The 18,365-nt window shown below is 41.5% G+C and overlaps 1 protein-coding gene across 2 annotated transcripts in view; it reads left to right on the plus strand.

Moving 5' to 3' along the window:
* Nucleotides 1-17,944, plus strand: part of LOC147698868 (uncharacterized) — a 75,361-nt gene extending 57,417 nt beyond the window's left edge. For both annotated transcript variants that reach the window (XM_086935479.1, XM_086935480.1), the window contains 2 exons: nucleotides 13,371-13,514; nucleotides 16,197-17,944. In XM_086935479.1, coding sequence (XP_086791605.1) covers nucleotides 13,371-13,514; nucleotides 16,197-16,231 — 179 coding nt within the window. In that variant the 3' untranslated portion in view covers nucleotides 16,232-17,944. The remainder of the gene's footprint in view (nucleotides 1-13,370; nucleotides 13,515-16,196) is intronic.
* Nucleotides 17,945-18,365: the final 421 nt, after the last annotated feature.

Here is an 18,365-nt window from a genome sequence, read left to right on the forward strand (position 1 = left end):
CACTCCACACCACCCTGGGTTAGACACTGGCTATCTGCAAATCAGCTCTGACCCTGTGCCTCATAGGAACAGTCCATTCCGAACTAGCAAGCCATGTCTTTCGCAGACCGGAATCAAGCATCCAAGGACCGGTTTCTGGCTATCATCATTCTTCAGCCTGGATAGCTTGACCCCAGTGGTGTGGAGAGCCTGGGACTCACGTCTGAGTATACCCAGCACACTCGGGGTATAAATAGCAAAAAACACAGTTGATGGACAGAATGTAGAACACTGTCATACATTCACCCCAGTACATCACTGGAGTCAAGCTATCCAGGCTGAAGAAGTCTGATAGCCAGAAACCGGTCCTTGGATGCTTGATTCCGGTCTAGGAAAGACATGGCTTGGTAGTTCGGGCTGGACTGTTCCCATGAGGCACAGGGTCAAGGCTGATTTGCATATAGCCATTGTCTGACCTAGGGTGGTGTGGAGGTCAAACAAACAATGGATTTAGGCCCAGATCTTTGTACTGGGGTGAATGTAAGACATTGTTCTGCATTCTGTCCATCAACTGTATTTTTTGCAATTTTCACCCTGAGTGGGCTGGGGATGCTCAGACGTGAGTCCCAGGCTCTACACATCACTGGAGTCAAGCTATCCAGGCTGAAGAATGCTGACAGCCAGAAACCGGTCCTTGGATGCTTGATTCCGGTCTAGGAAAGACATGGCTTGGTAGTTCGGGCTGGACTGTTCCCATGAGGCACAGGGTCAAGGCTGATTTGCATATAGCCATTTTCTGATCTAGGGTGGTGAGGAGTGCAAAAAAACGATGGATTTAGGCCCAGATCTTTGTACTGGGGTGAATGTAAGACATTGTTCTGCATTCTGTCCATCAACTGTGTTTTTTGCAATGTTCACCCCGAGTGGGCTAGGGATGCTCAGACGTGACTCCCAGGCTCTCCACATCACTGGAGTCAAGCTATCCAGGCTGAAGAAGGCTGATAGCCAGAAACCGGTCCTTGGATGCTTGATTCCGGTCTAGGAAAGACATGGCTTGGTAATTCGGGCTGGACTGTTCCCATGAGGCACAGGGTCAAGGCTGATTTGCATATAGCCATTGTCTGACCTAGGGTGGTGTGGAGTGCAAAAAAACGATGGATTTAGGCCCAGATCTTTGTACTGGGGTGAATGTAAGACATTGTTTTGTTCTGCATTCTGTCCATCAACTGTGTTTTTTGCAATTTTCACCCCGAGTGGGCCGGGGATGCTCAGACGTGAGTCCCAGGCTCTCCACATCACTGGAGTCAAGCTATCCAGGCTGAAGAAGGCTGATAGCCAGAAACCGGTCCTTGGATGCTTGATTCCGGTCTAGGAAAGACATGGCTTGGTAGTTCGGGCTGGACTGTTCCCATGAGGCACAGGGTCAAAGCTGATTTGCATATAGCCTTTGTCTGACCTAGGGTGGTGTGGAGTGCAAAAAAACGATGGATTTAGGCTCAGATCTTTGTACTGGGGTGAATGTAAGACATTATTCTGCATTCTGTCCATCAACTGTGTTTTTCGGTATATACTCTTGGCATTTTTTAAATTGGAAAGTTGTTATCGAAATTGTGATTATTCCTTGTATTATCCATTCAATGACAGGTCTTTCTGACATTGTCAACGGTAATCTCTCAAGTTTTTCAATGCTCAGAATCGTATAGTCTGCTCCTTTTTGTGCCAAACTGATTTGTTTATCAGTAAGATTAAAGATAGCGAACAATGACGTTGTGTTGATTAAACGCCAAGGCACATAGCCTGAACGCAGATTTGGCAACGTCCAGCCTCGCTGTACAATAGAACGTAATTGGGACTGACCATGTTGTAACATTACCAAGTCCTGATCTAGTATATCTATAGCAGATGATACAATACTGTCCAGTGAATATATTCTGGAGGACAGAGTCATTAACCCATTGCCCACAACAGAAAGTGATTTTTCCAAATTAATATGATCAATTTCTCGTATTTTCTCTGCTGTCTCAATTTGAGTCACTTTCCATGCTTCGTTGTACGCAGCGTATATACTGGCCTCTATGAAACGTTTTTGACGCTGTTTGCGTGGTCCCATTATGAAATTGCGCAAGTCAGCACTGTCTTTAAGTAAAGTCAAGTGTTGCTTAATTTCTGCCAGTGTGGATGTTTACAGCCATTCAAGGCATAGTTTCCCTACACTGTATGTTGTTACTATCCCTGGATGTTGTCTCTGGGAGTATCTAGGGTCTGGTCTGGTCATTTTGAACCTGTGTATTTTGTTCAGGAATCTATCTTGACAGTTATTTGTGTCTGTTGGCCAGATTAACCACTTTTTCCAATCAGGATGTGTTCTGTTTTGATGTAAAATTTGGGATACGTCTATCTCAATATCTGTGGTTGTATTATCAGGTATTGGCTTTGGAATAGACGATTTGTTTAAGTCTTTGATCTTGGCTGGTCCAAGACATGTAGTTTGTTGAATGGTATCATTCAAGAACATTATTTGTTCTGGGATCATGCAGGCTCGAAATAATGCTTCTAGACCTCACACTTGCCATTCTTTTGTACCCCAGATGGTTTTTGTTTCAATGTTGTTTTTCCAGAAATCAAAACCAAATGTAATAGTTTTTTCATAAAATGTTTCTGAATAAATCAATTTAGTATTTGCCAGCATGGTTTTTGTCACTGTTTTATCTAACAGTTTGTAATAAAATGTTTCAGTATCACTTGTGTTAAACTCTGAGAAGTATGGGAATTTCTCATAGAATGTTTTCGAACTGCCTTTAGGTGGAGTTGCACAATGTTCCCATTGATTATATTTAAAAACATTTCTAGGTTGAGCAGATTTGTGCAAATAGTGGTGTGCATAGTGGTTATAGCAATACATCTGTTCATAATTCGATGAACCCTGTAAATAATCATGTTCTGTAAATTTTACTGACATTACTAGATCTGACATCATATTATTTATACTTTCAAAGTCCCAATCATCAGAGAATATACTTGGTTTTACAAAGTCACTTAATGAAACCTTAAACTGATGAGGATATTTCAAGAGTTCGACCGGGCCATAGATTTCGTAACCCGTTTTGTCCCAAACTACCCCGCCGGTTATTGGAATGGCTGTGACATTGACCGATGATAGTTCTCTTTTCTCGATGTGAGATGACTTGTGTGGCTTTAGGACCAAGTTGATGTTCTGACTTGCTGTGTCCATTGTACTGTATTTTCCCTCAATGAATTTTCCCAAACAAAGTACCATGATGAGCCAAAGCAGGAGGAAAAGTACACCTAACACAATCCAAAATTTAATTAACGGTGCATACAGATAATTTTCTTTGAGTTGATGAAAGAGTTCTGTTGCTTTGTCTTGAAAACTTTTTGTTGCTGGCGTTACTTCAGGGTCGCTTTGATCTTCAGAAAAGTTATTGAAATTGATGAAGTAGCCAGATGCAGTTCTGTCAATTGTTGGGATTGCTTTTTCAATTTGTCTTTCATTAGCACAGTCTGAGGCTACATCGTTGTAGACTGGTGTTTCTTGATGAACTGTTTCAATTTGGGTTTCAAGAGGCACAAGTTCCATGGCTTTGTTGCATAGTCCTTTTGTATTCACCGCAGGTTTTTCAAATGTGATTCGTCTCTCAGTTTGAACCTCTTGGATTGTAGCAAATTTTGGAATTCTGCTATTTCTTGGGAGTCCACTGGGCCTACCACTTATTATTGGCCACATGATTGTGGTTTTACCAGGTCGTTCGATACAACCCGGTTCTCCTTTTTACCAGCAAGGGGCGGTAGTACAGCTGATCTTGTTCCGTTGACAGCTAAGACAGGTATTGCTTTTCTGTAAGAAGGCCCAAATTCCTTCTTCACCGCTATCTTCTCTCTGACCAGATCCCCCTTCAGTAGTTGTTGGCTGTTGTTTTAACTTTATGTTGCTCAGGGCTTTTCTTGTTTCATTTAAGTCCTGTAAAACAGCCAAACGATCTTTGATGTCAAAGCATTTTTTCTTATCTTCTACCACTGAAGTCTGACTATCTAAATCCTGAATATACATTCTAGTTCCGAACAATAGTTCGTACCGGCTGAAACCTTTTAGAGAATTTCTTGGCAGATTGTTAAGATTACGTTGGACACTTATTAAATGCTGGACCCACCCATCACCCGAACCTAGTACCTTTGCCGTTATAGATTGCTTTATGTCTCCGTTTTTTCTTTCCACAATCCCGTTTCCCTCAGGATGGAAGGGACAAGAGTACCACAACTCAATGCCCATGCTGGTCATGGCCTCCTTATAAGCTCAAGAGCTAAAAGCAGGAACCTGGTCAGAATGAAGCATGGCAATTGCGTATGTGCCGATAAAGACTCGCAAATCTTTTAGAACAGTTCTGGCGTCAGTCGAGCTCTGGGGCCACATCCAAATGAATCTCGTTCAGGAATCCACTGCGACCATGATATATTTATAGTTACCATCTCTTTGTACGGGACCACAGTGGTCCAGGTAAACGCATGCTAATGGTTTATCTGAGATTAGAAGGGGTGTCTGCGCCAGTCGTTTCACTGTTGACACTTTCATCCTTTGCCATATTTTGCGTTCTAGAACAATTTTCTTAGTTTGTATTCTCATGCGTGGCCACCGATATCTCTGTTTCAATAATGATATTGTGGCGGAAACACCATCATGTGCAGAAGTGAGCCCTTCGTGTGCAGCTGTAATTAGTCCTAACCTGTGTTCCATGTTTGGAATTACCCTATCCTCCACTCCAGGGATTCGAGCAAATGGAACATTATTAACATCGGTTATATATGAGTACTTTACTGGAAAGCCTTTAGGGATTGTTTTTCTGTCATTTTTTACTGACACACTGACAGCTTGTAGTATATCGCTGTCTATTTTTGTTTTTGACCGGGTGATATCAGCTACGGAAGCCGTTTACACAGCTGCCTTCGAGGCTTCATCAGCCAATGAATTCCCCGCAACGTGAACGCCATCACGTTGATGACTAAATGTGTGTATCACGTGAGTCTTTTGTAGTTCATTCTGTAAAGGAACTACTTGTTCCCAAAGTGTTTTATGCTTGATTGTGCCACCTTTTGGATCTTTGAACCCATTTTCAAAAGCCAGGTACTGAAGTGACATGGAGGAAAGAGGAGACCTAAGAGTAGGCTTCAGTGAAGAGCAGGGTTTTGAGGCCCTTTCTGAAGAGCAACAGGGAATCCTGGCCCCTGAGTTCCAAAGGGAGCTCGTTCCAAAGTCTGGGGGCTAGTGAGGAGAATGCCTTGCCACCCCATCTCGCCTTGGCGACTCGGGGAATAGACAGCAAATACTGACCGGAGGAGCGTAGAGCCCTGCCAGGAATGTAGGTCGACTCTAGGGTCCTGATGCCCTCAGTGCCAGCACCGTGAAGAGCCTTATGGGTGATGGTCAGAATTTTAAATTTTATTCTGGCATACACCGGAAGCCAGTGAAGGTTTCTCCTGATCCTGGTCCCGGAGGAGCGTCTGGGGGCATTGACAACAAATCTTGCTACCGAGTTCTGGACGACCTGCAGGCGATGGAGTAGTTTAGTGCTCATGCCTAGGTAAAGAGCATTGCAGTAGTCCAGTCGCGAGGATAGAAGGGCAACTGCCACCTGTTTCCGGGCATCAGGGGAAAGATAAAGAGTGAGTTTTCTTAGGATCCTTAAGATCCCGCAGCACATTGAGACAGTTCTACTTACTTGCTTATCAAAAGCAAGTGAGGTGTCAAAAATGACTCCCAGATTACGAGCTGAAAAGGAAGGCTGGGGACAAGATCCAAGCGTCTGGGGCCACCAATCATCTGACCAGATCTCCTTTTTTCCCCCGAAGATCAGGATCTCCGTTTTCTCCCCATTCAATTTAAGAAAATTTGAGGCCATCCAACCAGCCACAGCTTCCATACAGTTTCGGAAGTTTAGGGCCGTGGTCTCGACAGAGTGGGACAGGGAGACCATAATCTGGGTGTCGTCGGCGTACGAGAGCACTTCCAGTCCAAAAGTTCTTACGAGCCTAGCAAGTGGGGCCACGTAGATGTTGAACAATGTGGGGCTCAAAGCGGAGCCCTGTGGAACCCCACATTGCAAAGGCATGGCATTGGAAAGGAAGTCACCCAGTTTGACCCTTTGCTCCCGATGGTTGAGAAAAGAAGTGAGGAGGCTGAGAGCCCGACCCTTCACCCCCGTTTCACTGAGGCGGGAAGCCAGAATGGTGGGGTTCAGCTCGCTGAGCTGTACAATCTCCTAGAGATTGCGTTTTAGTGACCAGTGGTCTAAATTAACCCACTGGATCCTCTCGGATGTAGTGCTTTAGCATTTGGAATGCTTGCTTTTGTTACTGCTTCTAGGGCTGGTATTGGTGTAACGATTATTATTTGTTTACCTTGTGCTAGAGCCCTTTCTTTTGCTACAGCAGTCTGAACCGCAGTTAGAATTTTTTCAGTTGAACTGAATTTTATTTCATCTTTTGTGTACAAATGTGATTTGTTAGCTATTGGTACCGTTTCTCCCTCATTAGAGGTCAGCTACGTGAATCCACATTCCTGGGATGACTCGGATTACAAGGTTGTGTGTATTGTCGCGAGTTTCTAATTTTGTTTTAGCTAACATGGCTGTTTGCAGTGATCTCAAAATTTCTGTGTGTTTCTGAGTCCAATTTATTGGTTTGAAATCAGGTTTTATTAATTCGTAAAGAGGTTTAACCCTCTCTGCATAATTTAGAATGTAAGTTCTTCCGAAATTCAGGAAGCCTAGTATCGATTGTAAGTTCTTCAGCGTTTTTGGTGCTTGGAGTACAGCGCACTTCTCTAAGAAGTTGTCTGCTAGGCTTTTGCCTTCACTTGATAATTCATATCCTAAAAATAGGACAGTTAGATGAGCAATTCGTGACTTTTTAAAGTTGAATTTGTATCCCTCTGCTGCAAACCCAAGTATTATGGTGTTCACTCTTTTCAAGTGAGTATCCAAGTCGTCGTCTGTGAGATAGATGTCATCGACATATGATAATGCCTCATCATCATACATTTGTAGTAACTCTGTTACTCTTGCTGAGAATAATCCTGGGCTATTCTTGAATCCCTGTGGAAGTCCACCGAAATTTTTCTGTGACCCCATTTTTGAGAAAGCGGTTAAATACCTGCTTTCCGGTGCGATATTTTGTCAAAAGAATCCATTAGAGATGTCTAATGTTGTTTTGTATTTTTTGCAAACTATGTTATTCATTAGTGCAGCACTGTGCAAATTTTGTACCGCAAATGTCTTGCAACATGAGTTAAGGTGTCTGTAGTCCAAGACTAGACAATATGAATCGTCTGGTTTGGAGACAGGAAACAAAGGATTGTTCATTTGAGAGGTGCATGTTTCAATCACCCCTTGGTATTCAAGTTGACCTAAGATCTCCCTGACCTGTTTTTTAGCTTCTTGCTTAATTGGGTACTGCCTTTGAGCAGTTGGTTGACATTTTAACTGGATTTTGTGAGGAGGAGAGTCCTCATCCCATCCTACATGATTCTTATATAATGCAGGTGCTTGAGCTACTGCCCATTTTCTAGCATATATATATATTTTCTATGAATTGGAATATGATTTGAGAAGGCAGGCATAATCATTTCTTGGCCATGAGGGCACTCCCTGACAAACTCTGGTGGCCAGTCTTTCTCAGCTAACAGGATGTCATAGCCTTTTGAGAGGTTATCCCAAAACAGAACCCTTACTTTCCTAGTCTTATCTCCCTCTATACGCAATGTTATTTCGTATATTTTATGAAGTTCGCTAGTTCTGGTATCTGCAGTTTCCACCTGAATGTATTCATTTGTGTCCACAGTCACCAGATCATTCATCAGGATCTTGCGAGCTATGGTGACTTCTGCTGCGCTGTCTAGCATTGTCTGTGCCCACTCTCCGTTTTTCAGCTGTGTCCTCAGTATCCTCTGCATGTTCGATTATTTTAATACTGGCTACCTTCTTTCTTGGGAATTGTAATTTTTTACTTTGAGCAGGTTCCTTGTCTTTGGACTTGCTCTTCCCTGTGTTCTGACCGTCCTCTTCTTTCTGATTTCTGCGAAAAAGATCGAGAGGGACGTGTATCAATATCTTGATATCTATCAGGTTTTTTCAAATTATCCCTATTTCTAAGGTTGTATCTTTTCTAAGAGGGCTCCCTTTGGGGAGACTGGTGTTCTCGGCTCGGAGCTCTTTCCCTCCGCTGAGGAGACCTTCTCCTGGACTGGAATCTTTTTTCTTTGGGAGTGGATTGCTTATTTCCATCCCAGCTCTTTTTTGGAGTGTTCAGATTATTTTTAATAAATATCTTTTCAGGATTTTCAAGTAGTTGGGGTTTTACCGGTTTCCCACCCAAACTATCTCTACCTAGTTCTTCATAGGATTTTTCTATGATTCTGGCAAGTTCAATTGGTTGGTCTGCTATATCTGTTTCTTTAAATTTTTGGCGGATCGCCACAGATGCTGCTTCTCCTTTTATGTTGGCTAATAATATAGCCGAGACCTGCTCGAAGTCTTTCAGTAATTTCATACCAAGAGTTAAAGCAGGTTCTGGACCGTATTCATTTTGAATCTGTCTTAGTACATCTAGTATCACCGCCAGAGACGGAACACCATGTGTTTTTGGGTAAATGGAAGCAAAGACTGTGCCCCAAGTGTCACAGTCCTCCACATGTGGTGCGACCCCCATTGGAAGGCAGATAGACAGAATACTGTGTTTCTCAATAGGGGTAGTAATTGGGAATACTGCCTCTATTTGAGTTATTTTTTGTGCTAGCCAGAATGGAATTTGTTCCCGTTTTGCGGGTGTTTTACCAAGACATGATTGTATGTCCTGTGTTAACATTCCACAGCTGGTTGGACTGTTGCAGTCCGCATTACATATTGGACTAACTGTCTGTGAATTTTAAATAGTAATTTTAGCTGGGCTAAAAGTTCCTTGTCTGACATTTTTTCGATGTCTGGATGTGGTGTGTAGCTGGCTAGAAGTGACCACGTTGCTCCTGGCCTACCTAGTGGACCGAGCCTGGTAATGGGATCATTATGTTTTAGGGCGCCTTTAAACCAGAGCAGGTGCCCTTGGTAATTTAGTGGAATTTCCACATCCTCGAAAGGAGTGTTTTCTTCCGGAGGTTCCTCTATTTTATAATAGTGGAATTTGTGTGTTGTAGCGTTTGCTGCTGGAAAGTTTATCCATGAATAGAATACCTCTGTCTGCCGATATTCGTGTGCCTCTATCACGAAAATGACTGTACCACCTTGTGATGTCAGTCCGTTTTTTATAAGTTTTAAAGTTATAGTTGTTCTTATATTTGCCGGGATGATAATTGCACCCGGTTCATTTTCATTAAACCCTGTAACATCGAAACCCTGTTGATTCGCATCTACTGCGGCTTCATCGGTTTCATTGTTGTTGCCGTTATTTGACATTGTTTTAATGAAAGTTTGCAGAGCAGGTTTTCAAGGAAGATTATGTGCACAATATTTTGGAACACTGTATCCTTCAACGTTGACTAAACTAAAAACTCTACATAGGAATATCTTCCTACTAAGTTCCGGCGGATTTTATCCTTTCACCCACTCCAGACGTCTATTGGAGTATTTACGGGAGAAAGGGTCTGCGTGAAAAAGCACGACTGAGTTACTCTAACGTCTAGCGTTAGTTTTATCACCTTACCAAACGTTGGGCGCCATGTAGTGTAGTTCCTATTTTCCCAATAGGCTCTGCGCATTGGAATAACATAAACAGCAGTTTAGACGTAGGACTGAGGTCTTCTAGGTCTCTACTGACTATGTTAGACTTTATTTAGGTTTGCTCCAGCTAGTCCAGAGGTCACTGGAAACTTTCTTGACTGAATAGGAAGGGATCAGCTTCCCTGGCTCAGACAAGAAGGGATTCAGCTTCCGACAACCGCATAAACATGACAACTTTGCTCCCTCAGAATAAGAGTAAATCTCTAGAGTCGTGTGAAAACAATAGACAGCTATTTCACTCAGTCAGATGTGCATTCTTAGTTTCACCAGAGTGCAGAGAATAGGGAGACGGGTGTTTTCAATAAAAGTTATTATTTATTGATCATTCTTCCTTCTCATGCAAGAGAAATGAATTGCCACAATTGCAATACTTAATATAAAGTAAAGTACGTACAGTAAAAGGAGTATTATGAAATAATACTGTAAAAGCATTGATATGGTTTCTTAGCCATAAGATACTTTAAAATGAATAAAATATATATACATATATTCATAGGCTAACATGCTCAACTGGTGCTTCTGAAATACGCCTACCCCGGTGTACCTGACCTAAGCCTAATACGTGGGAAGGAGTAAGTAAGTAGCAGTTTGAGTTAAGTAGGTTTTGCCAAGAATCTGATTCAAGAATTCTCTCTAAGGGTTTAGTCAGCACTGTACCTTGGGAATAGAATGTATGTGTTCTGGTATCTCTCTCTCAGGATTCGATATCCCAGTCACCCGCAAGGGTAGGCTGGAAACGCCGGAGCTGGATTTTTTCGGCAGGAGAAAAGAGAGCGTCTTTCTCAGTGCGTCAAAGAGGAGGGGCAGCGCCCGTGGGCTCTCCGCGTCTGCTGGGCTCTCTGCAAGTAGATTAGCTGCTCTGCTCCAAAACCACCACCGTGTGTTTACTTAAGGCAACGTTGGTATATTTATACCTGAAAGGTGCCGAGTTTGGACATAAGACGTCAATAAAGATGTCACTAAGAACTGGCCGTTCTTACAGTGCTCGCAGGAGTTCTATTACAAATCATAACAAAGCAAGCGGGGATTTCCCAGGTTGCTGGAGGTTTGGTGTGTTGAAAGAACTTGTTGTGCTTTCTAGGAATCTAGGGAAGTAGCTTTTGCCATGATTTGGGCTGCACGGGCGATTTACTGAAATATGGATCTGTTTCCTATGCCATTATAGGGATATTTATTGAATATAGCCGTGTAAGGGCCTAAGATGGTAATATTTATTCAGGTTCCTAGATAAAAATACAATACCCTGACACCCCCATGTCTCACATATATTAACATGACTCAGGCCAAATTGGGAGGAGGGTCTTAAAAGGTCCTGGGACTGACCCAAACCAGGCCCCATTTTGACCCAAGGACTCAATTACTTTTTCAGAGCTGTCATGGTTGTGGGTGACATTGTTTTGAGCTGTTCCTCTACATCAAAAGCGTTTACCTCAACAGTGTAGCCATTAACAAAGGCAATCTAAGCACTGACTCTTACAGTGTTTAAGATGACTGAATAATTGCTGCGGCTGGACTTGCCTTGAAGACTTCAAGCATGATATGTTTGTTAGGCAGATATACTCACAGATTAGGGGGAAATCATAGTCTTTATTACCATGAATCTTTCTAAACCATACAAGAAAAATTCAAGAAGTTAATGCAGGATGTAATGGCTCTGTCAGAGCAGGGCATGAAGACTAATCTGAATGTGGCTGGTTCTTTAGCTAGGTTATTAGACTTCTTTCTTTCTGAGTGAAGTAGTGTGGCTCACTGGTTAGAGGCGGCAGACCCGAGAGCAGAGGACGGCCCGGGACCAGGGTTCGATTCCCGGCGAGCAGGTTTCTGGACCAGGGTCAGCGGACTCGATAATTCTCTCGCCTCTGTGCCCACTCTGATCAGCGATCACACTCGGCAACTCTGGGCATTAGCTTGCCTCATCTTCACTAACGGCCCCACCAGACCGCCGGGGATGCCTGGTCTCACCCTGGAGATACCCATTAAGGGACCATCTCTCAGGGAAGCCAGGAAGGGTTTCGCAGCGGTCGAAGCGCCTTGGGACCCTACGGGTAAGTAGTGCGCTATATAAATGCCTATACATTTACATTTCTGATTCTGCAATGGCATGTGTGGATGAGGACTACCTGCCCCTGTCTAATGGACATGACTGAGACTTAGGCTATGAAGTAGAGGGTTATTGGGTTCTCATTTGGGTAAGCCAAGGACTGACCAGTCCATTAGGAGATAGAATGGAATTTACTACATACTCTGCTCACTACATCCTCTGTGGATGTACAAACTACATTATGTTTTCTGCTAACATCATCATTTGCTCAGGGAGCTCTTCAGAAGTTCTGGGTCCACATTACTAATTCCATTCTGATATCCCTGGCTTGGGTCAGGAGACTGTGGTGCCCTGACCTGCTACAAACCAGTTCTGAAACCCCTCACCTCCTTCCAGCAATAGAGATTATTTTGTCCCAGAGACGAATTGCTCTACTCAGACCTTCAGTTGCCAAGGCTTATTTCCTGGAAATTGCAGCTCTCTCATCATATAAACTTCCTTTATAGGTAATGGATATTTTGTTGGCAGCTAGATACCCTTCTATGAGAGTGGATGACTCTAGCAGATAACCATTTTTTAATCTATGTATTATTCTCAGTCCTTAGATGTCAGACCTTTAGATCTACGACTTATGGTTCTTTAGCAATAGAGGGTCTAAATATCAATGCCATTAAATCATACTTAGATGCAAACTCTATCTGCATTCTTTATCCTGATCAAGATTTTTTCCTTATCAAACTTTTATGACTTTTTAATTAGCTATGAAGACAATTCATTGAGAAGGGGCATTAAAAAGCAATCTATCTACAATTGGTTTTCACTTATGGCTAATCACTTAAAAGCATGCTAGAAAAATGCCTCTGAAATGTTTCAGAGTGTGCTATGTTAGTACACTCTGAAGATGCACCAAGTTTGTCAAGAGCTATGATATTACAGAAGATATGCAAGGCAGCTACTTTTTCCCTTGAGTAATCTATAACCAAACAATATTGGTTTGATTTGACTTAGAGAGAGAAGGGAACTTTGAAGGACAGTTCTCCAATTCTTTACATGTTACTGCAGTATTTATATCCTCAACTCTCATGTGTGGATGTTCCTTAGGAGAATTAGTTATTTATCTTCAAGAATGTTCTTTCTGATAGATGTTTCATCTCTGTCTACCACTACCTGCGCTCGCACTACCGCCTTTTTGGGCTACATTTCCATCGTTACCATCTCAGCTTCGATAGGAGCATGACAATTGGATGGAGCTGATGTCACTTGTGTCCGTGCATTCTAGTATAATGGCGTTAAACTCACTTTGTTTGTGATGCTGCATTCCATGTCATTTAGCTACAACTGGAGCCAGCACAGCCATTGAAAATATGTGTCTGGTCCAGTCTGGATGCAGACATTAGGTTCATGTAAGCAATGTCCTGGATCTGAATCATCCATGAGAAAAATTGTTATAGAAGATAAGTTCAGTATCTATGTTTATGGTGGAATGTTAGAATTTGGTGAATCATTTAGCCCCATAACCATTCTCCTAATGATCATGACACATGCTATGTTTTCTCTGCACTAAATAGATGAACAACAATTTGGCCTTGAACCTAAAGAGCGGATAGAATGTGGCTATCTGGGTATCCCAGAAAAGGACTGCCTCTCCAAAGGCTGCTGGTTCGACCCAAGCATCCCCGGAGTGATCTGGTGCTACCACTCCAAGGCTCAAGGTAATTACTTAATGTCAATACCCTTACTCAGGTCATATGACCACTGCTTCTTAGAATTTTGCTACAACACATTAACAAATGCAGATATTGTGATGGTACCCAAGAGTATCAACCTAACTTGCCTTTCCTAAGGAAATTGTGGATCCCTACAAATTATAGATCTAGATTTTGCCAACTTCTTACATGCATGATATGAGCTTTCTCCTAAGGTGTCTGAATGGATCTTCAAAATGCTTTCAAAAAGTGGTCACCAAAGCCAAATGATACTGTCTATAGCATTCTACGGGCACCATATTGAACATGAGCCCCATTATAATATTAGGCTCAAGAGCCAGGGACATCAGTTCCTGCCTGTTTGCACCCTCATTGACACAGGATTTAAAGCTGACAGTTTTAGCATGTTCTTCATGTTTGTCAAGGTATTCTACTTTGTTCAGGATGTATTACTCAGGATTATCAGGTTCTAGTCCTTATGAATCATGCCCTAAATCAATGTCTAACCTGACGTACCTAAGAGATTGCATGCATTTTTTTATGGAGATCACATAAATCACTCTTCCTTTCACATAAAGCTCAGGAGAAAGAAGGAACACTCATTGTTGTCTTCAAAACTGATTCCGCAAATGAGTTTTTCTCTACCTGGCTCTCAGCTCAGCAACCTGATTTCCAGAGTTATATGTTAGCAATATTTGCCACTGAATTCTCTGCTACACCTAGCGGCATAATGCAAAATGATGAGGCTGCCACCTGTAGAATCTGGTGTTTTGCCCTGACACCCCTATATCTCACAGATATTAACAAGGCTCAGGCCAAATGCGGGGGGGGGGGGCTTAAAAGGTCCAGGGACTGACCCAAACAAAGCCCCATTTCGACCCAAGGACTCAATTACTTTTTCAGAGCTGTCATGGTTGTGGGTGACATTATTTCCAGCTTTTTCTCTTCATCAAAAACGTGTAGCCCAACAGTGTAGCCATTAACAAAGGCAATCTAAGCACTGACTCTTACAGTTCCAGTGTTTAAGATGACTGAATAATTGCTGCGGCTAGACTTGCCTTGAAGATTTTAAGCATGATATGTTTGTTAGCCAGATATACTCACACATTAGGGGGAAATCATAGTCTTTATTACCATGAATCTTCGTAAACCATACAAGAAAAGATTCAAGGAGTTAATGCAGGATGTAATGGCTCTGTCAGAGCAGGGCATGAAGACTAATCTGAATGTGGTTGGTTCTATAGCAAGGTTATTGGACTTTTTTCTGGATCTGCGAAGGCATGTGTGGATGAGGACTACCTGGCCACTGTCTAATGGACATGACTGAGACTTAGGCGATGAAGTAATGGGTTATCGAGTTCTCATTTGGGTAAGCCAAGAACTGACCCGTCCATTAGGAGACAGAATGGAATGTACTACATCCTGTGCTCACTACATCCTCTGTGGATTTACAAACTACTTTATGTTTTCTGCTAACATCATCATTTGTTCAGGGAGCTCTTCAGAAGTTCTGGGTCCACATTACTAATTTCATTCTGATAGCCCTGGCTTGGTTCAGGAGACAGTGGTGCTCTGACCTGCTACAAACCAGTTCTGAAACCCCTCACCTCCTTCCAGCAATAGAGATTCTATTGTCCCAGAGGCTAATTGCTGTACTCAGACCTTCAGTTGCTAAGTCTTGTTTCCTGGAAATTGCAGCTCTCTCATCATATGAACTTCCTTTATAGGTAATGGATATTTTGTTGGCAGCTAGAAACCCTTCTATGAGAGTGGATGACTCTAGCAGATAGTCATTTTTTAATCTATGAAGTATTCTCAGTCCTTAGATTGGATTCTGCCAGAACTTTAGATCTTCGACTCATAGAGGGTCTAAATATCAATGCCAATAAATCATACTTAGATGCAAACTCTATTTGCATTTTTATCCTTATCAAGCTTCTTTCCTCAGTAAACTTTTATGACTTTTTAGTCAGCTATGAAGACAATTCATTGGAAAGGGGCATTGAAAAGCAATCTATCTATATTTGGTCTTCCGTTATGATTAATCACTTAAATGTATGCTAGCAAAATGCCTCTGAACCATTTCAGAGTGTGCTATGTTAGTACGTGATCCCAGTAGCATAAAATTGAAGACTGCTTTGATGTGCCAGTTGTTAAACCTGTACATTTAATTTTACATATATATATATATATATATATATATATATATATATATATATATATATATATATATATATATATATATATATATATATATATATATATATATATATATATATATGTATATATATGTATATATATATATATATATATATATATATATATATATATATATATATATGTGTATATATATATATATATATATATATATATATATATATATATATATATATATATATATATATATATATATATTAGCATGCATCATTTCCCTTTTTCCTTCCACGCGTGATCCCAGTCCCGGAAGGATGACAGCAATGCCATATTGAATCTGTATATATTGCCCACACGTCTTTCTGACAAATTAAAGTATCATTCATATTCCATGTTCTTTTCTTTGGTCCTCTGCCAAGCATGTTGATAACTCACAGAAACTACATAAATATGCACCATGCGTTCATAATTTGATTTACTGGGTAGGTGAAAATTTAGATGACTGCTAAATATTATTTTGTACCTTTTTTTTAGATATGAACTTTTATTACCCAGCTGCCTCGTCATGACGATTCAGCGATTGAATGAAATATCGTTGTCAACTTGTTCAGCTGAAGCGTGTTTGGATCAATTAGGCAATTTAAATTTAACATATTATTTCTCACTTGCAATTTGTCCATAATGCATATTTTATAGCTAGTTTTTAGTCTTCAGCAGCCAAAATGGCAGTTCTGAGTTTCTGTATTGTAGATTAATTTCTTAAATCAAATTCTGGAGATAGCTTCTTTTTAACAGCTTCGTATTGTATTAAGCATGTTACTATTTCATATCAACGCAACAAAATACCAACTTGTCAGGTAACAATTGTCAGTGGATTCGTATTCTTTCCAAGACTGTAGGATGATACACACTTGCTACTGACACCTGCTGTGAACTAAAACATATGACTTCAAAGCCCAACAACCGAGGGCCATATTTATGGCCGAGTCATGCAGTGCTTCGCAGCAAGCCCCCTTGCTGTACTGCATAATAGGTAAAGAGGTGGAATGCGCTGTATTTGAGTCAATACTGCACATTCCTGCCTTTTCCCCAATACTGGTGCCCTGGCTGCCTAGCGCCAATGCAGGCACACTTGAGCCGTGCTGCATGTGCGCCTACTTGTAAGTAGGGTTGCTTTTGTGCAGGAAGGGACAGCTTCCTGCATAAAAACAATATGCCGAGGGGTTTTCCTCTTTCTATGTTTGCTGCAAAATGCAGCACACATTGAAAGATTTTTGCAGCACACATTTTAAGAGGAAAGAAACTAGGAGCAATAAACATATTTTTCCTAGTTGCGCCTCACTTGGGGTGGCAAAGGTTTTTAGTGCATTTTCAGGTCTACTACTTCTGGTAAATCTGGGAATTTTTCAAAATGCATGGATGTTGCATGGGAACATCCGCGCAACACCTGTGGAGATGCCTCCCTGGTGCAAAGCAATACAACAAAGTGATTTGCATGGCATTGCATTACTCGAGATTTACGAATCATTCAGCAGCACACATAGAAAGAGAAAATCACCTACATTAATTGTTTTTGAGGAGGAAGGTGTCCCTTTTTGCACAAAACAAATTAGCTCTACAACCGAGACACTCCTGCACCATGGTGAAAGAGTGCCTGAATTGGCCCAAGCAGCCCTTTGTGTGCCAGTGCAGGGAGAAAGTACAAGAATGTGCTGTATCTCATAGATATGGCGCATACCTGCCCTTTTCTTTTGATGAAGGGCAGCACAGAAGGAAGGCTTGAGACGCTGCCGAGTGCCAAAAAATTGTAAATGAGGCCCTTCATGTTTAAATTGTTTTGCTTGGAGCAAAAGCGGCTTAAAGTGGCTTTTAAACATGACCCTGCATATCATTAAGTTTGATAATAGTAACACATGCTAGCTTACTGCAGTTAGAAACAGCAAAAGTGAGGTAGGGAGCATTGTATGTCAAACAAGTAAGTTCTTTGTATACTTAATTTCTGCGAAGGCTGGAGTGAGGGCATGGAAGATTCAAAGCTCGCAGAATTAGTAAAACGCATTGCTTAAAATCTATGAAAATGTAACTCTCAAACACACTGCATATTTGCATTCAACGAAAAGTTATATATTTGAATCACAAATTACATCATTGATTATGTAACTGTGTACCTCATGTGTCACATTATCAATGTCACCATCAGTGACCTATGAAAGTAGTCCATCATCAGTGAGATATTCAATTACGAACACGTTGAATAAATATTTCTGGCCTTTATAAGTTTATGTCAAGCGTGTTTGTTTATTTTACATTGCTCAGGAACTCTTCGGTGTTTGGTGTTTTGTGTTTCAGGACTGTCACTGTGGACATGATCAACTACATTTAGATTATCAAGGTGCTGCAAAAATGAACCACTATCATGTTAAAACATAAATGTAAAGTTACATTGGCATAGTTCATACAAGATTCATTGGTAACAACCTCAGGGCTGTCAAACATGTGCAAATGTCCTGAGCGGGGGCTGCCAAGGCCTCAAAGCTTGGACGTTTTTCTGTCTATTACCTGGCCATTTAAAACACCACAAGTGCATACAGGATGTGGAGGGGAGAGTGGGGAGTGTGGGGATGGTTCCCCGGGGTTTGCTATTTGTGATCAGTATTTTTCTGCCTTTTCATCTTTCTCTCCTTACTGTATTTTTTTGTTTGG

The sequence above is a fragment of the Lissotriton vulgaris genome, chromosome 8 (genome assembly GCF_964263255.1).
Source record: "Lissotriton vulgaris chromosome 8, aLisVul1.2, whole genome shotgun sequence".
NCBI lineage: Eukaryota > Metazoa > Chordata > Amphibia > Caudata > Salamandridae > Lissotriton > Lissotriton vulgaris.